General features: G+C 52.0%; 1 protein-coding gene across 1 annotated transcript in view; it reads right to left on the bottom strand.

The window, feature by feature from the left end:
- Ptk7 (protein tyrosine kinase 7 (inactive)) overlaps positions 1–15,000 on the bottom strand; it is a 64,191-nt gene that overhangs the window by 5,360 nt on the left and 43,831 nt on the right. The window contains exons 6-17 of the mRNA XM_057751487.1: positions 14,458–14,606; positions 13,969–14,235; positions 9,009–9,142; positions 8,717–8,852; positions 8,460–8,579; positions 6,433–6,582; positions 6,190–6,340; positions 5,965–6,092; positions 4,402–4,605; positions 3,330–3,485; positions 2,681–2,913; positions 1,540–1,620 (exon numbers count right to left, since the gene is read on the bottom strand). Of these exons, the coding sequence (XP_057607470.1) occupies positions 1,540–1,620; positions 2,681–2,913; positions 3,330–3,485; positions 4,402–4,605; positions 5,965–6,092; positions 6,190–6,340; positions 6,433–6,582; positions 8,460–8,579; positions 8,717–8,852; positions 9,009–9,142; positions 13,969–14,235; positions 14,458–14,606 (1,909 nt within the window). The remainder of the gene's footprint in view (positions 1–1,539; positions 1,621–2,680; positions 2,914–3,329; positions 3,486–4,401; positions 4,606–5,964; positions 6,093–6,189; positions 6,341–6,432; positions 6,583–8,459; positions 8,580–8,716; positions 8,853–9,008; positions 9,143–13,968; positions 14,236–14,457; positions 14,607–15,000) is intronic.

The following is a 15,000-nucleotide window of genomic DNA, read 5'->3' as shown; positions in this document are numbered from 1 at the left end:
GACCTTATTCCTAGCACTCGGGAGGCAGAGGCAAGCAGATCTCTGAGTTCATGGCCAGCCTGAACTACAGAGTGAGTTATAGGTTGTTACACAGAGAAACCCTGTCTTAAAACCAAAAAAAGAGGGGAAAAAAAGGTGGCGGGAAAGACCCAACTCCACAAAACTGTCCTCTGACCTACACACACACACAAATAATAGCAATTTTTTTTTTTTTGTAGTTGTTGTTTTTTCTCTGACTGGCCTGAGATTCACAATGCCATCTGCATCACCCTCGAAGTCTCAGATGTCTGTGCCAGTCTCTTGAGTGTTAAGATTACAGAGCCACCAAGCCTGGCTATGATGGCATTTTCTCATTAAGATTTATTCCCTCTTTAACGGTGTGTGTGTGCCTGTCGGTGTGGGTCTCTACATCTGAGTGCTGGGGCCCAGAGAAGTCGGAGGCTCCAGATCTCCATGGAGCTGCAGTTATAGGAGGGTTGAGTCACCTGATGCTGGGAACTGAACCTGGGTCCTTGGGAAGAATGGAAGCTCTCTTGCCCCTAAGTCTGGATCTATGAAGCGGTTCTCCTGTCCGACCTGACAGGTTCTATGTTCTAGAAGGGTATGAATCCCAGTTTCTGAAAACTTGCTCATCAAACTAAAGATGAGATGCAAGACCATGTGGGAAGGTGTTTGTCAAAGGTGATGGCTGTCAGAGCACCTTGGTACCAGATAGAGGTACCGACTTCCTTTCTTTTCTCTTTTTCTTAAGTCAGAGTCTCACTATATAGCACAGGTTGGCCTCAAGTTCACCATGAATCCCAGACTAAATTTAGCCTCAACGTCTTCCTTTGCCCCAACTTCTGGATTATAGATATGAAACATCACACTCAGCTGTCAGCCTGTCTCCATCCCTGTCGCAGCCACTTACCTTGGTCCCCTCTCCTGAAGCCATCCCCTTCCTGTCATTCAGCTACTTCCTGTTCTTGAGAACTGAACTCAGATGGCTTTCTCCATCAGGAAACCTTCTTTGTTAACCACAGCTGCCTGTCTACCTAAGGGCCTGGATGTCTTCCACATCTCCTACCAAGGCCTCCCACTCGCTTCCCGTGTGTGTCATGCTGAGTCCTTCAGCCTGTAATGTCATAGTCTCCACACACAAGTTAAAAAAGCCTGCTCAAGGCCACACCCAACCCAACAGCCTCTGGACTTGGGGTGCTCGCTGCTGCCTTCACTCAGAGCTGCAGGCATGGGGGGGGGGGGCTGCTCTAACAGAAGCTCCCACAGAAAGGGCCAGGGCTGGAGCAGCTACCTCTGTGAGGCCAGCATGATGACGACAGGCCACCTGCAGGCTAGAGCTGGAACCTGTCACTTAATATCGCTAAGCCTCTGTTTCTTGGTCTATGAAATGGGGACAGGAACACATTTCAGGGGACTGCTGTGCTAATGAACACAGGTGACGGATTTGCATGAGGCCCGGCTCCAAAGGACACTGAGTGAAGGAAGCTCAAGTGTGCCCCTACTGCGGCCCACCCCAGTGATCCGCCTCCTCCTTCTTACCTTCTGCTTGGTGCTGAGGGGCTGGGACTTCAGTTTTTCATCCTTACTCTGGGAAATCCTCAGGAACTGTTTGAGATCTCCCTGAGGGAAGGGCCGAACACCTCTGTTAGACATAACCCAGAGGTGGGCTCTATTTTTATTATTTATTTATTTAGGAGAGACAGGGTTTCTCCGTAGCTTTTGGTTCCTGTCCTGGAACTAGCTCTTGTAGACCAGGCTGGCCTCGAACTCAGAGATACGCCTGCCTCCACCTCCCGAGTGCTGGCATTAAAGGCGTGCATCACCACCGCCCGGCACCAGAGGTGGGCTCTAAAGCATCAGACCAAGCCAGCGTTTGCAGGATCCCTGCTGGAAGACAGCAACAAGCCCTGACCTGAATGCACACCCAGTCCTCATCCTGGTAGGCATAGACCATATGGAGGGTGCCCTCTCTTGTCCGAGTTGCCCTTCCCACTCTGGAGCCAGGGGAAAACACAATCCCTACCCTGCCCTCATGGACTACAGAAGGGTTACAGTGTAACACACGCACACACACCCGCAGCAGGAAAACACGCAACGCTCGGAAGCAGAGTGAGCATATCCCAACCCAGCTGCTCCCCAGCAGCAGTGAAGAGCCAAGGAGACCAGGACCTAGCAAAGATGGGGAAGGCGGAGGCAGGAGCCACTCCAGGAATGATAACCTGGTGGAGAGAGGCTGGTGGTGGGGCTGACACCTGAGCCAGCAGAGGAACTGGGTGAGGGGAGGAGAGGAGAGAAAAGAAGAGAGGGAGGGAGGGAGGGAAGAGAAAATGGAGGGAGGGAGGGAGGCAGGGAGGGAGAAGAGGCCTGCCAGGTTCTGACAAACTTGTTCTCAAGTGGTGACAAGCTATGGGATGAAAAAAATAACAAAGCAAAGAAACCCAGTTGGCTGAAGGACCTGAAGGGCATCCAGGCAGGGTAGAGAATGAGACGACCCCCAGAGCTAAGGACTGATCTCCAGAAAGACAGGAGAAACTGAACACAGTTAAAGGGTCGGCAGGTACCAGAGAGCTGGGCAGGTGGGTGGCTCAGGTAGCAGGAGGCAGCAAGACCTCAGGAGCGCAGCCCCTGAACCCTCCTCCATCGGCACACTGCCCAGGCAGTGCTCCAGCCTACGGCATACCAGGTCCACGTATTCCAGCACCATGTAGTGGGGCTCAGCCTCCCGGCACAGCCCCAAGAGCCGCACCACGTTGGCATGGTTCAGCTTCCCGAACATCTCGAGCTCCCTCCGGAAGTCCAGCTGCTGCTGCTCGTCCTTGCTCTGCAAGCTTTTCACAAGCACCAGCGTCTCTGCCACGCCCTCCTCTAGGCCCTGCGCCTTCGCGAGGAACACCTCCCCAAACTCGCTTTTTCCTGTGGGCAGAGGGCCATGCTGGTCAGCTGCCTCGCCCAGGCAGACTGACTGGGGGAGACACGAGGATGGCCTCTTTGCTGCACCCCAACTGTTAGGCAGGTGAGCCATTTCTCCAGGTCCCTAAGTTTTGAGGTACCTTAAGAAAAAAAAATCAGTACAAAACCATAATTTCTCACATTTTTCCCCTAAGGCGGGGGGAAAATAGCTAACTTTAGTTCTTTTTTAAAAAGGACCACTTTCACGAAGCATCAAGAAAATAATACGTCAGGCAGAATACTGGACTGACACCATGTGGGGGTGTGACTCTGCACAGGGGACAACCTGCACCCCGATACCTCTAACATGCTAGGCCGTGAGAACCACCTCAGCCCGTGATCCAGCCTCTAGACCAGTCTCCTGAAGCAAGGCCACATACCCAGGGTGGTGATGGGCTGCAAGCTGGCCCGAGGGAAATGCATCTTGTCGCCCATGCTGTGGTGCTTGTTGGTGGCCGTGGGGCCGGAGCCCAAGCTCGTCAAAGCCACTTCCTCCTGGACCTCTGCCGATGGCTGTCCGTTCTGCAGAGGCCCACCTGGGAACAAGGGGTCAGGTCAATATCCTAAGATAAGAACCCTTATTACCAGGGCTCAGTCCCTAGGACCCGTGGGGCGATGTATATCCTGTTGTCGTCCACGACACCCACTTTGCTTCATTCCACAAAAACTGGCTATTCCCACAGACAAACTGCCGGGGCTTTGGGGCAGGCTGAGGCAGGCCTTAGAGTGTGGCCATTTACGGACACAGGTGAGTAGGAGGTACGATAGGAGCTTGCTATGGGAATCGAATCTCAATCACTGGCCCGGAATGTCAAACCCACAGGAGTTCTGTGGCTTGCACTGAACCTTGTGTGCAGAGGGAAATCACTGGGTAGAGTCACGCAAATGCCTAAACTGAGCAGAGACCAGCATGTCCTCAGGGAGCGTCTGATGATGGGAGGGGCTAGGAAAAGATGGACAGATTGCCCCTGAGGGCTGACTACTGGGGGCGGGGAGTTGAAGCAAGAATAAGCATACCAACTGTATCTGTGCTTTAAGAGTTGGGAGAAGCCAGGCGGTGGTGGCGGACGCCTTTAATCCCAGCACTAGGCTTTTTTTTTTTTTTTTTTTTTGGTTTTTCGAGACAGGGTTTCTCTGTGGCTTTGGAGCCTGTCCTGGAACTAGCTCTTGTAGACCAGGCTGGCCCCGAACTCACAGAGATTCACTTTCCCCTGTCTCGGGGAAAAAAAAAAAAAAAGAGTTGGGAGAGAAGGAGAGAAGGCTAGCCCAAGAGATTCCAATGAGGTCAAACAAACCTGGGTCAAACAGTTCAGAAACCAGGCTTGCAGTCAGAGAGGCACACACCCCACCTCCAGCCCTCTATCTCCAGCAGTACTAGGTTCTTCCTCCACGTTGCCACAGGAGGGCGCTCTGCACTTATGTGACCCACCTCCCCCTAGTGAGGGTCCTCACCATTGAGACACTCCATCTCTGGTTCCTCGCCTTCAGGCTGCTTCTGCAATCTCTTGGCTTTACATCGCTTCTTGCAGTAGAACATGAGGCCCAGGACAGCGATGATATAGGCCACAGCTGCGCCCACTGACAGCCCAATGGTCTGGATCATCTTGTACGGGGGAGGGCTGCCAGGGCCCTCTGAGTCCTCCATCACTGGCTTGTCTGAGAGACACATGGAAAGGTCAAGCAGGGGCTACTCAAGCAAACCTGACCTTGCTGGCTGACTCAGCACTGTGAGCTAAGCCTGGGAAGCCCCTCCTTAGATCCCAGTTATCAACCAGCTCAGAGTAGGTTCCTGTGCGGTCACTGGCTTTCAGCAGCCCAGGAGAGAGAAGTCCCATGAGTCACGGGGTGAGCTTCGGGGGAGAGGTTGAGAACACACTGACGTCCCACCTCAACAGCTTCAACCAAGGGATCCCTCATTCCATTTTCTACAAGATACGTTACTCGAAAAGCAGTGCTGGGTGGAGAAGTGTGCAGAAGGCTGTGGGCTTCCTTCCCCTTCAAATCCTCTCACCTGTAGCCACAGCAACAACTCCTCGGGGACAGAGATCACTAGGGCAGGGCTGGCCTGGGGCTGTTAACCTGTCACATCTCCTCTGATCCTCTTGCATCCTGACCTGATTCCCTCCCTGCTTGCAGTAGCTTAGAGTTTTTGTTTCTTTTCTTTGGTTTGAGACAATGTCTCATTCTGTAGCCCAGGCTATCTTGGAATTCACTATGTAGCCTTGAACTCATGACAATCCTCCCGTCTCAGCCTCCAAGATCCAGGATTACAGTAATGAACTGTCAAGCCTGGTTTTTAAGTTTGGACTTGTTATTACTTCTAATTGTGTGTGTGTGCAGATGCCATCGGAGGCCAGAGGCCTGGAGTCAGGGTTGCAGGCAGTTGTGAGTCACCTGATGACGGATGGAAAGGACAGAGCTTGGGTCCTCTGACAGAACAATAAACTCTAAGCCATCTCTCTAGCCCTAAGCTTAGCTCTTAAGTGCTTCTCTCCCAAAGGACCACGTGTTAAGCCCTATTCCCCAGCCTCTGACGCTATTGGGAAGCAGTGGGACCTTCAGAAGCTGGAACCCAGTAGAAGAAAGCGACGTCACTGGGGGGGGGGTCCTTGAAGGGGAAACTAAGGCCCAGTCCACTCCTCTCTTTTGCTTCCCGCTCAACATACGATAAACAAGACGTCCCCTGCCGCATGCTCTGAGCACCGTGTACTGTGTTGCCACAGACTCAAGGTAACCAGGCTCTCAGCAGAAACCTCCGAGAGTGTGAGCAGAAGTTCTCTTTCCATGTGTGCAAAGGAGGCATATCAGGAAGAGCATCCTTCAGCTGACCAAACGCATCTCATCTGTGGAATGTCAAGTAAGTGACAGCCTAGCCAGGAATCTAGGGCTGTGATGGCACACTGGAAAGGACACCCCAAGTCCCCCTAGTTTGAGTGTCTTCTCTGTACATACAACACTACATGGAAGAGGAGACTTCTACCACTTCCTGTGCAGGGCACCCTTTCCTGGCCATACCCACGACAAAGAGCGGGGCCTCTGTGTGCCTGATGTTACAGCTGTTGCCGGCAATGCAGGTGTAGGAGCCCGAGTCCTCGGGGGCCACATCGTGGATCACCAGGGAACCGTTCTGGAAGATGTGCATCCTGCCGCAAGAGAAGTCACGTTAATGCTCACCTGCCAGCCCCCGGGGAGCAGCCATGGCAGGAAAGGGAAAGTCAGTGTGGAGGGGAGGCCACCTACCTGGGTCCCAACTTGGTGGGGTCCAGGATTCGGTCTTTGCCTTTCCACTGAATAAGAGGCTTGGGGTCCCCCTGGGCCTCACACCGCAGCAGCGCTGTGTGGCCCTGGTACACGGTTGTACGCTCTGGTTCCACCTTGAAGGTGATGAAAACTGGATAGGGAAAGACCAGAGAGCGTCACGGAGCTGTCAACCCCGAGCCCTGCCAACTCTGGCTCCCATGCTGCACCGGTCACCAGTCACACCTGCCACAGTTAGCTGGACATGGGCACGGATCTGGCCCTGTGGCTCGTTGGACGCAATACAAGTGTAGTTGCCAGCATCATCTCGGGTCACTCGGGCAAAGTGTAGGGTCCCAGCATTGTCTGTCACCCACTCAGGGAGGCTGCTCCCATCTGCAGAGACAATCAGGAGAAATTATGGGATGGGCTAGACTTACATGGATAACTGACAAGGCCCTCGGTTACTCATTTCTACCCCAAACAAACCATCACTCCTTCCTACTCACGGGCAAAGTCCAAATTCAAAGTCCCCTATTATTGACTTGTTTCCCCAATTTTCCAGGCTCACAGACTTCTGACTGGGCCAAGGACTGGCCTTGTCCTGGCCTCACTGCCTGTTACTCCTTATTCCTGGAAGCGGCTCACTCCTGATCCCCCATCGTAGCTCCACCTGAGCTCTCCCTTCTTCCAGAAAGATCCCAGACCTGAACGAGGGAGTCCTCTGCAGAAGCCACAACCCGACTTCCATCTCCACAGCTGGCACAAATGGGAAATTGGTCCAGCCTTGTAGGAACAATTTGGCAAGCTGTACAGATGGTTATAAAAATGTTCATAACCTAGATATATAAAACCCCACTTCTGGAATTCTTTCCCAAAGGAAACAAACCTAAATCCAGAAAAATAAACCTCAATAACCTTGGGATTAGAGATTTATTAGAGCAATAAAAAGAGGGGTTAACAATCCAAGTCTATAACTCATAGATAATATTTTAGTAAATGATAATGAACCCAATGAGATTATCATTACAGCAGTTGAAACTGATACTATGTACACCATATACAGACAAGGAGAAACACTAATGTTAAATTAAAAACCACATAAGTGCTGAGTGTGTTGGCATCCTTTAATCACAAAACTCAAGAGGCAGAGGCAGGGGTCTATGTTTGAGGACAGCCTGGTCTACAAGGACAGCAACTTCCACATCAGTCAGGTCTACACAGTGAGACCATGTCTCAAAAAATAAAAAAATAAAAGTGGGGGTGGGGGTGGGGGAAGGGGTGAGCTGGAGAGATGGCTCTATTAGTTAAGAGCCCTGGCTGCTCTTCCAGGTCTCAGGTTTGAGTCTTAGCATCATTTATAATTCATCCCAATGGATCCAGTGCCCTCTTCTGGTCTTTGCAGCACTGCACTCACACAGTACGCAGACATGCATGTAGGCAAAACACCAATACACATATGTAAGTAAAAATCAAACAACAAAAACCATCTAAGCTCCAGACACCGTGATACATGTCTTTAATCCCAACCCTCAGGAAGCAGAGAGGTAGGCAGATCTTTGGGAGCTGGAGGGCAGCCTGGTCTACAGAGTGAGACTCTTGTCTCAAAAAACGAAAAACAAAACAAAAAAGGTCAGGTGTATTGGTGCCTATAATCACAGAACACAGGGGGCTGAGGCAGAGTGAGCCTAAGTTAAGATCAGCCTGGGCTGCACAGTGAGTTAGTTCCAAGTCAAGCCAGCTAAGACCTTATAGATGACAAACAACCTAAACTAAGTAACTAAATAAATAAAAAGCATAAAACGTGGCCGGGGATGTAGCTCAATGGGGCAGTTTGCCTAGCGTGTATGAGGTCGTGGGTTTTAGCCCCACTACCCCCAACAACAATAAACAAAATAAGCGTGTCTTTGCTCAGGAAGCATAATACATAAAATTATTATGGAAGAGTAAATAGAAAAAGAAGAGAGACATAAGGTTGGCATATGGGAGTTGGTCCACACCCCCCTCCATGTTTGTCAAAGAGTTCGTGCTACTTTGATGCTGGCAAAGAAGGGTCTCGACAGCACACTGCTGCCTGGAGTCACCATCTGCGCTGTCCCGCGCTGTCCTCGAGCCCTTTGAGGTTACAGCTTCCCCCTCTCTACTGGATTATCAATCAGTCCTACATTTCTGGTTCCCCCCACAATTCTGGGTGCAGGCTGGGCACTTCCCTGTCCCTTAGACACACACATCTGACAAGCTGCCTGCCATAGTCTATGTCACATGGTACCCACCTGCCCGTACCCACTTAATTGTGGGCTTCTCTCGGCCAGTGGCTGAGCAGGGCACTGTGGCCTCCTTATCAAACTCCATGCACTGCTGTGGCTGCGGCGGGGGTGTGAACTTGAGTTTCTCTGGGTCGGTGAGGAAGGAGAAGAGGAGGAATTAAGACAGGGAGAGAGGCCAGGGCCATCCCCGCCGCTCCCTCCCCATCGCTCCTCTGCCCAGACAGGCCAGGTACTGTCCCAACACATCATGTATGCCAACTCACCCAGCACCTGGACACGGGCCTGGGCCTCGATGCTGCCGGCCGGGGTGCTGCTCACACAGCGGTACAATGTCCCATCATACACCTCCACACTATTGATGCGTAAGGTCCCATTCTTAGAAACTTCGAACCGTGAGTCCTGCAGGATACAGACTTGCGTGAAAAAGGGCTAATACCAAGAGCTCCACACACATCTCCCTGAGACCAGCCTCAGGGGTTTGGAAGCTCTGGGGTAAGCACCGAGACAGGCTGTGGAGGAAAACTCTCCCATTCACACAAAGCTATCCTCTCTCACCTCCGAGATAAGCATTTGGTTCCTGTACCAGATGACAGTAGGCTTGGGTGTGGCCTGTGTCAGACAGTGCAGATAGCCGGGTTTGCCCTCCTCCAGCTGGCTGTCTTGGGGCTTCTTTAGCCACGTGGGTACAGCTGGAGCGGTAAGGAGAAACCGCAAAAGCTAAATAACAGGTTTCTGAAACCAAAGGACCCAGTCCCAGAAGACTAGATACCAGGCTCCCCGGATGACACCCAAACTTTCCAACACCTTCATTTCGTCCACAGTAAACACCCAAGGTGCCTTCCTCCACCCATGCTCCAGCTAGGAAACCAGAAGTAACATCGACTGCTACCCCAAGGCAGAGGGCCTGCAGCTGGGGTTCATAAGGCCCCACCAGAGCACTGGCTGCACTTCCAATGGCCCTGGAGTCCCAGCACCCACATGGCGGCTCACAACCATCTGTAACTCCAGTTCTGGGGGTACAGCACCCTCTTCTGGTCTTCACAGATCACAGACATGCGTATAGTACACAGACATACAGACGGGAAAAACCATTTCACACATAAAATAAAAATAAATTATTAAAAAAAAATAAAGGACCCCACCATTCTGGTTCTTTTTCACATCACATAGCAGGCCACAGTTAAGTGTTATAGTTCGAATATGAATGTGTTGATGTTTGGTCTCTAGCTGGTGTGGCACTATTCTGGAATATGGCAGAACTTTAGCAGAAGCTATGTGGAAGAAGCAGTCACTGAGGGTCTGCAGGTCAAGTCGCCTGTGTCTTTGTCCCACATCCATCCTCTTTGGACCCCTCTGTGCTTCCTGGCCTCTTTGAGATGAGTAGCCTCTGACTCAGCTGCTGCAGCCCTAATATTCTGCTCCCCTTAGGCCCAAAGCCATGGAGCCAACAGACCAGAGCCGAACATCAATCCTTCCTCTTTAAACCTAACTCCTCAAACATTTGTCCTCAAACATTGGTCCTCGAAACTGTTGCATTTTAGGGGCACTGGCTCCCTGAAAAATCTCCTCTACCATATGAATAGACAACCCCAACACCGCAGCAAGCGAGCTGTCTACTGGTGTGCCCAGATGGATAGCTGGAGGCATTCACACTTCACGTGCATACTTGCTGGGCGGTGATGGCGCACGCCTTTAATCCCAGCACTCGGGAGGGGGAGGCAGAGGCAGGAGGATCTCTGTGAGTTTGAGGCCAGCCTGGTCTACAAGAGAGTTCCAGGACAGCAGGGTCTACAAAAAGAAACTGTCTCAAGAAAAAAGAAAACTAAACTTGTTTCCCTCCAAAACCTGTTGGCCTAGTGCGCTCTCGCTCTCTCTCTCGCTCTCTCTCTCTCTCTCTCTCTCTCTCTCTCTCTGTCTCTGTCTCTCAAAATAAGGAACATTGTTTCCCAGCCAAATGTAGAAGCTACATGTCCAGTCATGACTTACTGGCCTCGAGGCCATAATCTTTATTCTACAGCAACCCTGCCTATCGAAGCTCCAAAACCGGGCCTGACTTTGACAGTTCTCATGTTCAGCACTACTTCCTCTTGTTCAGGCTCAATCAATAGCTCCCATCGATTATCTGCTCTCCCTATTTATACTCTAGTTTGTTCTGAAACGGGGTCTCACTAGATAGCCCTGGCTATCCTGACACTCCCTGTGTACACTAGGTGGGCTAGGACTGAAGGCGTCCCCACCACGCCCGGCTCCCATTACACTCCTAAAAATGTTTTTATTACTTTAATCCCAGCACCTGGGAAGCAGAAACAGCCGGATCTCTGAGTGCAAGTCCTGTCTGGTCTACACAGTGAGCTCCTGGATAGTCGGGGTGGCGTGTGTGGCAGTCAGTGACAACTTGCCAACACCAATCTCGCCTTTCACCCTGTGGGCCCCAGGGACAGAACTCGGGTTGTCAGACTTGGTAGCAAGCATCCACCCCCCATCTGAGCAGGCCCGTCCCCGCTTTGGGCCCTGCCATTTCAGCTTTCTCAGAACAGTCTTCCACTTAGAAGCCTACAAGGACTTGCTGTCTGCCCTGGTGAGGCAGTGTTTGCAACAGCAGCAGCTGGCAGCCTGTGAGACCCCTTTCATCTCTCGTTAATGTCACAGCCACACGTTCTCCATCAAGAGGCAGTCTCTCTCTCTCTCCACTTCCTGGAACCTGGGTGGCCTGAGACTGGCCTTGCCTTCTAGAATATACGTTTGCCCTCTCAGAATCCAGTTTCTACGTGAGGAAACTTGGCCTAGCTAGACACGTGAACAAGACTGTCAGAGACCAGCTAGTCACCGTCTGTGAGTTGACTGACCACCCTCCAACAGCCCCGTGCTCTTGAGCCCTCAAAGGTGACTCCCACCCACTCCAACGGCTGTTCCAGACCACCAGGTTTAAGAGCTGTTTGTTACGGGTGGTGAGCTGAAGGCTGTGTTCTTACAGGTCTCCACACCTCGCACAACCTTAGCCACTCTCACTAGTATTCAACTGAAGCGCCACAGCCTGCTGCTGTCTCTCAATTCACCCACCCACTTCTAGCCAGGATTCTTCCTTAGTGACCAGCTCAAACGTCATCTTCCACAGAGGTCTCCCCCCATTCCCATCCTTCCGATCTCATCATTTACCCGGTTATTTTTCTATGTAGTTGTACCAAAACCTAAAATTATATATTTAGGGGTCTGGAGAGATGGCTCAGCAATTAAGAGCACTTGGTGCCATTGCAGAGGATCTAGGCTCAGTTCCCAGCACCCACATGGCAGCTCACAAGCAGCAGTAAACTCCTAGGGAGAGGATCCAATCCTCCCTCTGGCCTCTGTGCACACCAGGCATGTGCTGCAAAGACAGAACACCCATACACATAGATGGAAATAAAGTATTAAAAGTCTAAGTTGTTTCTCACATTTGCTGTCTCCCCTGCTAGAATAGGCTGCATGGGATGGATGTGTGTGCGCTGCTTACTGACACATTCCAGAACTGGGAACTGTATGCCTAGCATGAAGGGGTCACCCAAGAAATCTCCACTGACTGAATGAGGTCCCGGAACTCCAGCTCCTGACTCTTCACCCAGCATCTCCACCTGACCTAGCATGGCTCCTGAGTCTCCACACCTGACCTAGCATGGCTCCTGACTCTCCACCTGGCATCTCCACCTGGCCTAGCGTGGCTCCTGACTCTCCACACCTGGCCTAGCGTGGCTCCTGACTCTCCACACCTGGCCTAGCGTGGCTCCTGACTCTCCACACCTGGCCTAGCGTGGCTCCTGACTCTCCACACCTGGCCTAGCGTGGCTCCTGACTCTCCACCCGGCATCTCTACCCCGACCAATAATGGCTGGCCTCACGTGCATACTGCTCTCCTATCCCTCAGGTCTCTCCAGAGTGCGCCCAGCACAGTCTCATCACTCTGCCTCGGGACTGACCACGGCCAGCAGTTCCCAAACTGAACATGGATAAACATGAGGTCCTGAGTCTGCGTGTCCCAAAGTGCCCTTAACAAAGCAGTGAGCCTCGAACCCCGTGAGCTCGCACCTGTCTATATGCTGTTGCATAAACATTCTCTGCATCGAACTAAGTCCTCGGAGATGTCAGTATTTTTTACTTAGAAACAGGGATTCCTTCAACTGAGGATGTCCTTGAACACCAATCCTCCTGATTCCACCTCCCAAGGCTCAGATTATAAGCGTTGGCCACCATTCCCAGTTTATGTGGCACTGGGGAGCAAACTCAGGGCTTTGTGCACGGCCGATGAGCACTCTCCCAGTGGAGATGAGCACTCTCCCAGTGGAGATGAGCACTCTCCCAGTGGAGATGAGCACTCTCCCAGTGGAGATGAGCACTCTCCCAGTGGAGATGAGCACTCTCCCAGTGGAGATGAGCACTCTCCCAGTGGAGATGAGCACTCTCCCAGTGGAGATGAGCACTCTCCCAGTGGAGATGAGCACTCTCCCAGTGGAGATGAGCACTCTCCCAGTGGAGCTACATCTCTAGCCCAGTTTCATTATCTCTACAGGAAGAATCACCAAGATGTCTGATTTTTAAAAAATGTTTAAAGTGTATTTGTTTTTATTTTACACAGAGTAGTGTTTTATTTGCAAGGACAAATGTAGACCATATGCCTGGGGCCTGTGGAGGTTAAGGGACGGCATCAGGTCCCTGGAACTAGAGTTACAGAGAGTTGTGAGCCCCCACATGAGGGCTCTTACCCACCGAGCCACCGCCAGCCACAAGCCTGCAAAGTACAATGAACTACAACAAAACTGTCATTTGACCACTGCTAGTTCTCAAAGAGAAAGAGAAAGATGCTGGCTAGCTGGCTCAGTGGGTAAAATGTATGTCACATGCGCATGTGGATCTAGTCTGCAGCTATGGGACTCGTGTGAGACCCGTCACAGCGGCACACATCTGGAACCCCAGAACTGGGCAGCAAGGACGGAAGGATCCTGGAACCTGATGGGGAAGCCAGTGCAAATAGCAAGCTCTGGGCTCGACAGTGAGAGCCCATGTCTAACAGTGGACAGTGAGAGAAAGGCACACTGACCTCTGGCTTCCACATACACAGGTGAACAAACACACACACACTACACACACAGGTGAAAACACACACACACACACCACTGAGAAAGAGAGAGATCTTTTTCATCCGCAACATTTGATCTTTCCAACTATCTTGTTATGGATAAGGAGACAACCCTGCAGCTCAGGGAACATGATCCCAGTGGTTACTCTGTGCATTGTGTGCAGAATGGGGTCCAGGTCTCCAGACTCCCAGGCAGTGTTCATCCTCTGTGGTCAGGGAGGCTGGTCTACTTCCTCTGGTGTACCACCTCTACTTCTGTGTCTGGCACACTACTGCCAGATGACCAACATTCCCAAGAGCCCAGAACCTGGAGCGGTGTACACCAAGGAAACCCCAATCCATCACACCCACACCCCAAACCTCTTAGGCTACTGCACAGATCTCGCCCTTCAGGGAATGAATACTCACTGGCCACGGTGATGTTGACGTCCTGTCGCCGCTGACCAGCAAGGTTGGCTGCATGGCAGGTGTAGACACCAGCATCACTCTCGGCGATAGCGGCAAACACAAGCTCATGACCCTTCTGGTAGACCTTGCCATAGGCAGGAAGCCGGACTCCAGCATGTTCCCACCATACACTGGGTGTAGGCAGACCCTGGGGGACTGGGCAGGCAACACGCTCCTCACCACCAGCTGTGAACACCCGTGGTTCAAACGGCAACATGTCTTCGATCTCTGCAAGGGCATGAGGAGAAGGTAGACTGCCTGACTGCCTTGGGCATCTAGGGACAGGGTGCCTTACAATAAGCCGCCCCTCAGCCACAATTCCTCCTCTTTTAGCCCAGAGTCCTTTCCTCGCTCTGCACTCCAAGCTGGTGGCTAAGCCAAACGAGGGTCCTAAATCGCCAGGAGCCACCAACACTGGACACAGTGCCTACCTCCACACCAGAGACCCACCTGCCAGGTGAAGCGTGGCTTCCAGGACGATGGGTGGGCCCCTCTGCCCCTGGCCAATGCAACGGTAGACTCCTGCATTTCGTGGCCGGACCTGGGTCAGCAGCAGAGAGCCATTGGCGAACACCACAGCTCTGCGGAGGTGAGGGGGGCTGTGGAGGAAAAAGGGCACTGTTAGAAGCGGCCCTAGGCCTCCTTCTGACACAGGATGCCACGGCATTTCATGTTGCAAGGGCCTGTGTTGTGGGAAGGTGCACATGTACAGGTTGTAATTTCCTTTTCTTGTTCTTAAATTTATTTTATGTGTGTGAGTATTTGCCTGTGTCTGCACCATGTGCATGCTTAGTGTCAGCAGAGGCCAGAAGAGGGCGCCAGATACTCTGGAGTTAGAGACAGTTGTGGGCTGCCATGCAGGGGCTTAGAATCAAACCCAGATGCTCTGCAAGAGCAGGAAGTGCTCTTAACTGAGCCATCTCTCCAGCCTCTCTCTCTTTTCCCCAGGCAGGGTTTTACTGTATTCCCCTGGCTGGCCTGCAATTCTCCATG

The sequence above is a fragment of the Chionomys nivalis genome, chromosome 19 (assembly GCF_950005125.1).
Source record: "Chionomys nivalis chromosome 19, mChiNiv1.1, whole genome shotgun sequence".
In the NCBI taxonomy this organism is placed as follows: domain Eukaryota; kingdom Metazoa; phylum Chordata; class Mammalia; order Rodentia; family Cricetidae; genus Chionomys; species Chionomys nivalis.
This window is presented reverse-complemented; position numbering and strand designations above follow the sequence as displayed.